The sequence below is a fragment of the Solea solea genome, chromosome 12, assembly GCF_958295425.1.
Source record: "Solea solea chromosome 12, fSolSol10.1, whole genome shotgun sequence".
Classification (NCBI taxonomy): domain Eukaryota; kingdom Metazoa; phylum Chordata; class Actinopteri; order Pleuronectiformes; family Soleidae; genus Solea; species Solea solea.
Window position 1 is genome coordinate 13,210,363 of NC_081145.1, and position 11,737 is coordinate 13,222,099.

An 11,737-nucleotide genomic window follows, 5' to 3' on the forward strand; every position below is an offset into this window, starting at 1 on the left:
TGGCAGGGCTGCCATCCAAGCCAGGTACTGCGTTTGTAGATCACCAGGATCTATTTTAACGTTCTAGGGCTAACGGTAGATTAATGGCCACGATGGAAAAGAGGAAAAAAAAAAAGGCACAGCGGCCAAGAAGTCTAAGCCTTGTGACAGAGTGTACAAGGCACAACATTAATTTTATTCCTACCATCTAGCTTTAACTGTACACCAACATCCATTTAAACCTCATTTAAGATCTGGTCCTCCAACATCACTATATTTTAGTGCTAAAGAAAACAGTTCAAGTTGATATTTGTTTTTCCTTTTAGAAGTTAGGAAAGGCAAGAGAGCCACGACGGATCGACACAGCGGCCGGAAGAGCGATGGCCCGCGGCCTGCGTGTAACTTACCGTCTTAAGAATCAGTTGGAAAGAAAAAGTGTTTAAGGGCAGAGTGGCAAGGCAAGAAAACGCCTCCATAGAGAGGCGTGTTTTTATGTAAATTATCAGTGTGACTTGGTAGTTAGCTGTGGGCAGCTAGACTAGCAAGTCAGTTGCCAACACCTAAGTACCTTCACTTTCACAAAAACACAACACACAAGTTTTCTTTTGTTTATTCCCCTACTCTGCAAACCCTACCACACATGGAGGCCAAGAACGTAGCCCCCAGAGAAGGAATAAAAAAATATGGACTCACCCTTTGTAGACGGACCTAAAAAGGAAATGTTAGTGCATTATAACTTATCAAGCATCTAAGCCCTTCAAGACACCATATCTACTTTAATGTGAACTGCTGAACATAATCATATTCTCAGACCATCTTAACTATTCAATCCAGGCATCTCAGTCACACACAACCCGTTCATTCAGAGAGAGAATTTTAAACACTCCATCAGTCACCTCATTCTTTCAAATCACTCGCTCAGCAGTTCCCCAAAAATATAACTAACAAGGACCAGATCAGACCACCCAATAAAGTGGACAGGAACATACAAAACCAACCTGTGGCAAATGCTCCATGTACAACCGTCAGCTATTTGACAGATGGAAAGCAGGAGAATAGAAAGAACGTGGCCATGTTGGACAATGCAGAGAGATGTAGGCACGGCGGCCAAGAAAGAGTGGGGACACAGCGGCCACCCAGAATTAAATCAGGACACCTACTATTTGAATATCTTCATGGAGATCAATCTGGGGGGAAAAAAAACAAACAAAAAAATGTTTGAGTCCAGTCTCCAGCCTTGACAATGTTCAAGTTCATATTGTTACAGGTGTCAAATAACTAGGTAAGGTGTTCTACAATGTGTTTGTATGAGGTACAGACATGGTTCACCCAGCCTGAGATATAAAGACTCACTTTCAGTGAAAACATTGCTGCCAGCACAAATTCTATTCTAACAGTGAAACAAAGAAATTAACATTATCACAAGTGATGTAGAATAAAGTTGATTAAGATTTAAGATATGCCTTTTAAATTCAAGTATAGAAAGGTCAGTCCCTCATATAGCCACACTCTTTAAAAACACAAAAAACGTATATTATACATGTGTGACTAAATTAATATCATATATTGCCATCAGTTAAATACATTATGGAAATTAGCCATAACATTTTGAATGATGTAGTAAATTATCTCTAAAGGTGTCACTCACCTTTTTTTGACAGCCTCAGGCTTTTGTATATGGCGGGTCCGACCAGGTCTCCGTGAGCAGGAAGCAGGTTGTTCCTTTAAAAAAAAAAGTTTGTATTTTAATGACTGCATTAAAAGTTTAGAATTATAAAAGACATGTATAACCCTGAATCTGTTTTTAAATATTTAACATAAAAAAAACAAATAAGTCTTTCCAGTGAAAAACTCAATAGTAATGACCATTACAGTGAATTCACATAGCACAGCAGCCATTTTAACTTGTTTTTAGTCTTGTTTTGTCTATTGGATAATGGATTGGTTTAAGTGTTTTTTTTGTTAAATGTGAATATTTCCTAATTTCTTTGCTCTATTTAAGCAATCATTGAAACCAAATAATTTAAGAATATAACTGAATTTACAAACGGTGAACCACATTTAACATTTTATGGACCAAACATGAAAATAAATCACAGGTTAATGAAAATAGAAATGAGTTGCAGCCCCATTTAAACCAATGATTTAACTGCTGTAACCAGACAAAATGGCAGATTTGAGTGGTTTGGCTCTATAAAAGCTATAAACACGCATCATTACTGCTCAAAATGGGGTTGTGAGGAGATTTGGAGAGTGAGAGAAGATCTAGAGATTTGGAGAGTGATTGTTATGGCGAGTACACGCAAAAAGCGGCGTTAAAAATTTGGGATCATTTTTGATCTTATACCACCAAATAAGGTATAATGCAGTTCATGGCTGACATTCTATGTTTCCATTATTGAATTTGATTTTTTCATTTTTAAATGGGTCTCAAATGTACAACTACTTGTAGCCTGCCACAGTGGAAAAAATACTATTCTAAATAAATAAAAACCTATGAATACAAATAACCTGTCTACTTCTGTGAATAAACATTACTCCTCAACCATATAAGTCCTCCAATGACAAACTATTATCTGGACACTGGAGTAAAACACTTAACACAAATTATCTTTCTGAGTACAAATACCATGATCATTTGTAAGAAGGATCTCTTACCCTGTTATGGACATTAGTACAGTTTAATTAATTAAACCGTAATAATTTAATTAAACCCTTAACCAACATTTAACCTTTCATATCATTTAGATTTATTATTTGGCTTAATCTGGGATGTTTTACAGTATGGGCAAGTATGAATGAACAAAACACTTGAATGACCACGCAGTCTTTTCTAAACTTTTATAGCTGACATGGGATTGAAACAGTGTCAGTGCTTCAGTCGTGCTCTTGGGAGGTTGTTATGGCTTCAGTTGTCCACCAGATGTCACCATCACTGACGCGTTGAGGCTTCGAATCTTTTTCGACATAATTGTTAGGAAAGCCTCAGCGCTTCATCAGGCTTCACTTACCCACCACTACCATTAAGATAACTTGACAAAAGTTACTTACCATTCTGGACGGGCCACCAATCTGGACCAGGTCGAACACGCCATCCTGGAGCGCCTTGCTGCATTTGTATACAGCATCCGACCACCTTTTCGGCGTCTGACGTCACGCCGCGGTAGTTTTCCTTTTTTCGCTTCTTTTTTTTTTAAAGTTCCCTCTTTCTTTTTTGAGGTTTTAGGGCGGTTGGTGCATTACCGCCACAAGTTCCCTCCTCCCGGAACAGTTTCAGTAGTTAAGCAGCGACACGTTTTTCGCTTCTTTTTTTTTTTCGTTCCACGGCTCGTGCAGCTTCTCTTCAAAGTAACATCACGGGACTTTTGCCTGGAGGAAGCTTAAATTAGGAGAGGAGGAGGAAGCAATCAGCGGTCATCAGCTGATTGAAAAACACCTGCGTGAAGACGAACAACGATTTGGTGCATTACCGCCACCATCTGGTATGGAGTGTGGATCGAAATGTTGAACTATTACTTAAAAAGTAAAAAGATAAAATAACAATTAATAATATAATATATAATATATAGTATATAATAATTATATACATATATATATATATATACATACTACAAAACACAAAAAACAACAACCTATATATGCATACATATACATACACCTATTCATATACACACACACACACCCTATATCCCTCCAATCACCTTTGTGGTTTTAAGAAACTGAAGTAATATGATGTAACACTCACTCCGGTTCTTCCGCAACATCTACCAACTCCAATTCCTCATCAATGTCTCTCAACTTTTTAATCATTACTTCTCTCTCCCTTTGGTATTTCTGACAGTATGTTATAATATGATGAATGGATTTCTCCCGCCCACAGTGATCACATCTGTCTGTATTGTGTTTATTGATGAGAAATAATGTGTTGTTCAAGCCTGTAAGGCCAAATCTGATCCTTGATATTATATTTTCCTCTTTCCTGCTTCTTTCCGTGTGCCTAGTACTCCCACTTTTCTTTGGATACTGTAAAACCATCTTCCTTTCCTCTCCTCCTCCCATTGTTTTTGCCATCTCTCCTTTAGTTTTTGTTTAATGATGCTGTTCATTTCCGTTTTGCTTAATTGTATTGCTAAATCTATATTATTATGTCCTGTTGCTGCTTTTGCCACCTTGTCTGCTATTTCATTCCCTTTAACCCCGATGTGTGCTGGTATCCATAAACATATTAGTTCTCATAACATTTTATATGTTAAATATTGAATTGAATTGAAAAAAAAAGCACATTTGGCCATTTTGCACCAATGGTATTTGAACGAACTTGTCCTACAGCTTTTGTGTGATCACCTTGTGTGATCACCTTCAGACTTGGTGCAGTCACTGTGGACAAGTTGACGAGCTTAAGTTGCTGAAAGTTTTTTAAAATGCAGCATGGCGTACGAGATAGGGGGCGCCAAATTTGGCGCAAATTCTGATTTTTTACGACAGAAAACAACACTCTTATAACTTCGGGATGGAAGGTCCGATCCCAACCAAACTTGCTATGATTGATGACAGTCCGGAAAATAAGGAAGGACTAAAAATAACTAGTACCGAAAGCGGTGAATGAATGGGAGATGAGCTAGAGGCTCGATCCCGTTCAGAACTGCTTGCGGTACTAGTTATAAAATGTAACTTTTAAAACCAGCCATGATTTGAGTAATATAAGCCTTTTCTAGAAGTATTTCAGGTCTGCGTTTTTCTTGTAATGAGACATTTTTGAGAACAAAAGAATTTCTACATTTCAAACCTCCTCAAAGGCAAGAACATTGGAAGATGGGTTATGTGGGTCAGCAAAGATAATATTAATAATGTAATGAAATGGGACTCATGACTCACTTGATGGTATCACACACCTGGAACATCAAAGGGAAGTGAGAGAGTAGGCTGAATGAAACTACTTCATGTTAATGTCTCATAGTGGAGACAGTCTTGACTTTTCCATCTGATCCTAAATTTTATTTTCAGTCTCATCCTTGGTTTGTTTTCATTTCATCCGAATCTTTCCTTGTTCATCTATCTATGTACCAGGTACAGAGGTTAATTATCAAACTGAACTGGCATGAGACAACGTCACAGATGTGCATTTAATAAAAAACAATTCCAGGAAACTCTACTTGTGAAATCTAGCTCTTTTTTTTGCTCAAGCACAAAGAAACCTGTGTTTTCTGTCTTCTCTCGTTGTGATTGTTGCCCCCTGCTGCATTCCCTGTTGCCCTGAAGGGGATTTATATGAAATAATCCAAATATGACAGAAGGTTTTCATCATAGGAGAGAAGGAGAGGGATAAATTTGATTTGATAGGTTATTAGGTCGAGGCAGTGAGTCTGGTTGTTTGATGTTGCCTTCCTGTCACCAGAGGGACAGATAAGGGGATTCTGCACATACCTGTTGGCCGTGCTGCGAGTGTATAAATGGAATCTCGATTAACGGAGCAGGAGACACCGATTCAGACGCACACTCACACCTGTTGGCTCTAAAGATGAGTCGCACTACGATTCAGTCTGCCTGAGTAAATCCTTCTCCCCACAGACTCCGCTGTTTTATACTTTAGATGGACAGATCACTCATGGTGAGTTTGTCTTTCTTAAACGTCTATTGTAATGTCTTCTCTCTTTTTTTAGATGAGTTAAATGTGTCCTTTAGTTCCAGGTGTCCTGCTCTCTGCTTGGTCTGGCTCTTGTCCTTTTCTCCTTTCCTGAGCATGCTTCACTGAACCAAACATTTGAAAACACCTCAGGTAGAATGTCTTTTTGATTATCACTTCGAGGAACAGGTTCCTTTTTTAACAGCATGTGTATTTTCGCTCTGTGTTCATCTCAGGAGCTGTGTTTCCTGGCTCTGTGTTTGTGAAGGAGGCACTTCAGAGGGCGACCGAGCTGACTGATGCTGCATATGCTCACACAAATGAAAGGTCACACATGCTGGGAAGCTGTGGAGATATTAATTCAATCAAAGCTGAGCCACTGTGAACCATAAAACTTACCTAAAACGCTCTTGTTTCCAGAGGAAAGAAATCCTTGTCTGAAGGCACACTGAAACCCAGTGACCTGCTCGCTCACTTCAAACACACAGAAGCCAGAACCAGGACTCACATCCGAGCTGCAGAACTCCTGGACAACACAGTCGAGCTGATCAGAGAGATGGTCTACACTCACACTATGGTGCAGCCCAGCTCTCATGGTACTGATCAGCAGCACGGTTTTATTCTTTCACAGACAATTGGCTCTTGTTTTTTGCGACCATCTCATCCTATTTTAACCTGCACCTTGGGTGAAAATAAAGTTCTATTCTATTCTATTATATTCCAAAAAAACTAAAATAATGGTTGGGTTCTTGTATAAGGGAACAACAAATAATTGGATCAACCACTTAAGTTAAGTATCAACAGTTAAGTTAATATAAAGTAAGTCGTATACAAACAGGGAGTTTAACAGTGTTAACTGTATTTCCTGTAGAGCTGCTGAGTGAAGCAGATGTGGAGAATCTGCTGCAGTTGACGGGCTGCTCTGCTGAGCTGCAGAGACCCAGCTGTCAGAGCGACTGTCAGTCCGAGCGCTACCGATCCATTACAGGAGAGTGCAACAGCAGGTCAGAGCACACACACACACACACACACACACATACATACATACATACATACATATGTTGTCTTTAAATGACTTTTTGTGTGTTCTCTTCAGACAGCACCCCAGATGGGGAGCTGCAAACATCCCTTATTCCCGTTGGCTGCCTCCTGAGTATGAGGACATATGGGGGAAGCCCAGAGGCTGGGACCCAGATCAGACCTACCACAACGTCAGCCTGCCTCCAGTAAGGGTCCACAGTCCACCTCTGTCCTATCAGCTGCTGAAACTCCATCACTCCTCACTCTGTTTGTCGTCCAGGTGCGGCTGGTTTCTCAGGAGGTGCTGTTCACCCACAATGACAACATTTCACTGGACTCCACTCTGTCTCACCTGCTGGTGGAGTGGGGTCAGTGGATCGACCATGATGTGGTGCTGACACCTCAGAGTCCCAGCACAGCTGCTTTCAAGACCGGCGCTGACTGTACACACACCTGCAGCCGGGAAACTCCCTGCTTCCCCATACAGGTGCACATTCATAGCTGTCAGCTGAAACACAAAGATCTTTGCAGGGGAAAATGTGGAGAAATGAACTGTAGAGACTGCAATATAGAGAAGACCAAGTCAGGAAAACAATCAATGACAGTGTAAAAAAAAATAAATGTAAAATAAAATAAAAAATGTCACTTTCTCTACCAGATCCCTCTGTCTGATCGTCGTCATGGCATCCAGAGCTGCATGCCTTTCTTCCGCTCAGCTCCCAGCTGTGGTGCAGGAGTCCTCCCTCATCGCCACAGAGAGCAGCTCAATGCCATCACCTCCTTTGTCGACGCCAGCATGGTATACGGCAGCTCCGCCGGTGTAGCATCAGCTCTGAGAAACCACTCCTCTCCGCTGGGCTCTATGGCCATCAACTCCCAGCACTCGGACCAGGGGCTGCCCTACATGCCCTTCCTGCCTCCCCAGAGGTCGCACCTGGATCCCTGTGGTCCTCGAAATGCCACCACCTCAGGAACATCAGACAGAGCCATGCACAGGGAGAACAACACATCCTGCTTTCAAGCTGGTGAGTTAATGACAGGACCTGTCTGTTCTCTTGCTGCAAAGGCAACAGTGCTAACCACTACACCAACGGTGTGGCCCCTAAATTGGAACATCATTTATATCATGTGCTATTGCAGAAGACACTGAAACTAGCAGATGAGTTCAGGAAATTGTTAAGAAAGAAGTAGGCTCATATTTCCATAGATTTCCGTTCATAAATACTGTTTGAAAATGTCTTTTTAACTTCCTGGTTGGCCTCATTCAGAAAACCAGAAGTGTTTTACATATTTTGCCTGTGGTGTGAAGGCTGTTCATCACATGTTTTTTCCACAGGAGATTCAAGAGCCAATGAACATCTGGGAATGATAGCGCTGCACACACTCTTTCTGAGAGAGCACAACCGCCTGGTCGATGAGCTGCACCTGCTCAACCCTCACTGGAGCCCAGACACCCTCTATCAGGAGGCTCGCAAGATCATAGGAGCCGTTCATCAGGTGGGACTCACAGTTTCACCCTAACATCCACTCATCTCCACACACGAGCACACTCCCAGCACTCTGACCAGCTTCCCCTTCTTATCTCAGATCCTGACTTGGGACCACTACCTCCCGCAGGTCCTCGGTGATGTCGCCATGTCAAGTCTGATGCCTCCCTATGAGGGTTATAATCCCGACATGGATCCAAGCATCGCAAACGTCTTCGCAGCTGCTGCGTTTCGTTTCGCTCATGTGACGGTGCAGCCAGTGGTGAGCAGGCTGGGGCCAGGATACACCACCAACTCCCAGCACCCTCCGCTGCCTCTGCATCATTCACTGTTCGCCTCTTGGAGGGTAGTGCAGGAAGGTAAAGAACAACCAAAGAACATTTTATGAGTGGAAGGGTTTTAGGCTTGTAACCGGAGAGTTGCCAGTTCAAATCCTGGATAAGTCAAGGGCTGGGGTGCCCCTGAGCAAGGTATCTAACCACCATTGCTCCCCGGGCACAGATAAGTGCTGCCCACTGCTCCTGTGCCTGGGTCATCATGGGTTAAATGCAGAGGTCAATTTCACTATCACTAATTTCAAATTCTAATCCTAATCTGTGTCCTTCTTTGTTGTTCAGGTGGTATAGACCCTGTGCTGCGTGGCCTGTTGTTGTCTCCAGCCAAGCTACAGACTCCAGGTCAGATGATGGTGGAGGAGCTGACTGAGAGGCTGTTTCAGGCACAGGGAGGGATGCCTCTGGACCTCGGGGCCCTGAACCTTCAGAGGGGTCGAGACCACGGTTTGCCTGGTACCAGCTTTCTTTGCTCTTCATTCTCACCGAAATGTTAATGTTATACTTTTTAACTGTATAACATAATCAGTATGTTGTGTTTGACTTAATTAAATCAGAATTATTTCAGTATTTCTCAATTTCCTTAATAAAAATAATAGTAATGAAGAAACATCTGGTACAGAGCCAGGGCCTTTTTGCCGGTTTAGATACATTTCAGGTGGCGAGGAAACATAATTTTCTTGGATAACAAAAAAGGTGACATTAAATATTTAGAAACTTGTGAAGCCTAATTTGCAGTGAATTCTAAACTAATAATTTTAATAGTGCCTGGGTTTTGAATGTGTCATCACATCTTGATGGTGAAGCAGCTTCAGATCAAATCTCAAAGTGTCATAGATTTGTTTATTCATTTTTTTTGCTGTTGTTTGTTACAGTTATTTCTTTATGTTTTCGGCCTGGTCATAACCTGTTTACATCTAGATAAAACTTAACCAAACTTACTAAGTTTCGGCTGTTTGGCGCATCTTAACCTCAGTGTTTCACTTCTCCTACCAGACCTTTAATCTCCTGCTATCTGTCTCTCCTCGCTCCTTCAGGATACGGCTCGTGGCGGAGTTTCTGCGGCCTCTCTGTTCCCAACTCCACAGCTGATTTGGCAGAAATCCTCAATAGTTCAGTTTTGGCTCACAAATTTCAGCTACTGTATGGGACGCCCCACAATATCGACGTGTGGGTGGGAGCCATTTCGGAGCCCACTCTGCCCGGAGGCCGGGTTGGTCCACTCCTGGCCTGTCTACTGGCCAGGCAGTTCAGAGCCCTAAGAGATGGAGACAGGTATCATTAAACCCGCTGCTGATCTTTCACTGATCTCACGACATGAATGAGCATTGTAGGTGAGACTGTAGTCTCTGTAACCTGGCAGTGTTTGTGTGTCTGTGGTGACACAGAGTGATTTGTTTTGCACCTCGACTAATGGAGAGAAGGCAGAAGCATAACAGCTACAATAAGAGGTTAAGAGAACGGTTGGAATATGGAACTGGAGTCGTACTTTCAGGATGCCCTGCAGGCTTACAGGGTTTTGGCTACAGAAGTTTTAAATCTGTCTCTGTCCTCTAAGGTTCTGGTGGGAGAGGGAGGGAGTGTTTACCAGCAGCCAGAGGAGACACCTCCGCCCTGTCTCTCTGTCCCGCATTATTTGTGATAACAGCCACATCACCTCTGTCCCTGCTGACCCATTCTCACGCACTGGGAGCCCAGAGGACATGCTGCCGTGTTCTCACCCACTCATCCCCCGCCTTGACCTCAGCCCCTGGAAAGAACCAGACACGGGTGAGGATCTGAGGACAGAGAAATGATGTACAGGGCGATGTCAGACGTGCGTTGTATATACCTCTGACTTCTCCGTCTCTCAGATACCAGCTGCGGTCCAATACCCAGGATCCAGTTTGGCTACTCGCTGCTCTGTGACTCTGTGATTGTGTATCAGTGTCATTTGGGCTTCAAGTTGCTGGGACCTTCATCTGTGAGCTGTGACACAAACAGCCACCAATGGAACTCTGCACCTCCAATATGTCAAGGTACAAAAAGCACGACTATAGTAGATGTTTATTTCAGAACTCATGTTTTTTGACGTGGTAATGTTAGTTCATGTGAGTCGCTGAATAGCTGAACAAAAACTCTAGAAATGTTGATTTTACTTCAACATTGACACTGACCGATAATTCTTTACCCTGGAAACAGCTGTTGAATAAATTGTTACTGTGTCAGGTCATTTTATCCATGCTGGTTTAAAACTAGAAACTTACCTTTTGTGGGAAACATTAATCAACATAACAGTGTCACTATGTGTAAGATCAAGAATTAACTCTACAGCATTCATTTGAGATGAGAAAATGTGTGTTGTTTTTTTAACACTCATCTATTTTAGAAATATTTTTGACACTACAGGAAATAATATTCATATTAAAAAAGAAATCACTGTTTCTGACTGACACAGACATTAATGAATGTGAGGAACAGAATTCTCCTTGTCCACAAAGCCACGAGTGCTTCAACACAGCGGGCTCCTTTGTTTGCTCAGGTTGGTCCTGATGCTGCTGTGCTCACTCTGGCACATTTCTCTGCTCATTTACGTCTGCGCTAAATACATCACATTGTTACATCACTTTTGTGTGTGTGTGTGTGTGTGTGTGTGTGTGTGCACTAATCCAGAGCCCTCCTCACTGTCTGCCGCCGCCACAGTCGCTGCAGTGATAGTAGTAATTGGTGGTGTGGCCCTGCTGGTGATGATCCTCATCTGTTATCAAAGGTAAGTCCCTGCTGGTGTTGACTCGACCATATTTAGCTGTTTTAGGGCGTCACACTTAAGGATGTGAATCAGCGGATCAGACTGTCGCCTCACAACAAGACGTGTCCAGCTTCCCCACAAAGTCCGGAGACACACAAACCTCTGCCTTGTAAAATGTTTTTTACATGTCATGTTTATCTATTCAATGAGGTAGAAATATTAGCTCTAAATAATGTATTCCTGACACATAATAGACATAATAAACATAGTATAATTGTCATTCTAAATAGGTGTATTACTCTCTTGCAGACGTTTCCCCAGGAAAGAAGAGTTTACCAGTCCTGGACGATGCCAAGAGAAAAGTTAAAGGACTCGTATTTGTGAGACTTTGGCCAAATTGTGCTGTTTCACTTGACTTCCTAAATATTTATTTGTGGACTTCTGAATCGTCTTTATGTATTTAAATGTCTACATTTCTCTTGTTAAATTATAATCGCACTAAGGCTGAACAAAAAAACGTTGTACATGACGATTATAATTATGTCTGTTGTTGAACACATAACATGGG

The 11,737-nt window shown here is 42.1% G+C and overlaps 1 protein-coding gene and 1 long non-coding RNA gene across 2 annotated transcripts; one reads left to right on the forward strand and one right to left on the reverse strand.

Annotated features, from left to right (window-relative positions):
- Window positions 1-472: 472 nt before the first annotated feature.
- Window positions 473-3,447, reverse strand: LOC131469707 (uncharacterized). The gene is made up of 3 exons (XR_009241828.1): window positions 3,031-3,447; window positions 1,628-1,701; window positions 473-1,166 (listed from the first exon to the last, which is right to left on the reverse strand). It is a non-coding gene; the product is annotated as an uncharacterized LOC131469707 (long non-coding RNA).
- Window positions 3,448-5,369: 1,922 nt separating this feature from the next.
- Window positions 5,370-11,636, forward strand: epx (eosinophil peroxidase). The gene is made up of 17 exons (XM_058644921.1): window positions 5,370-5,587; window positions 5,662-5,755; window positions 5,839-5,929; window positions 6,023-6,198; window positions 6,474-6,606; window positions 6,699-6,828; window positions 6,903-7,109; window positions 7,281-7,647; window positions 7,959-8,119; window positions 8,210-8,468; window positions 8,727-8,897; window positions 9,479-9,716; window positions 10,000-10,211; window positions 10,295-10,459; window positions 10,879-10,962; window positions 11,094-11,190; window positions 11,479-11,636. Exons 1-17 carry the CDS (start codon window positions 5,570-5,572, stop codon window positions 11,534-11,536), a joined length of 2,661 nt encoding a protein of 886 aa, XP_058500904.1. The 5' UTR covers window positions 5,370-5,569; the 3' UTR covers window positions 11,537-11,636.
- Window positions 11,637-11,737: the final 101 nt, after the last annotated feature.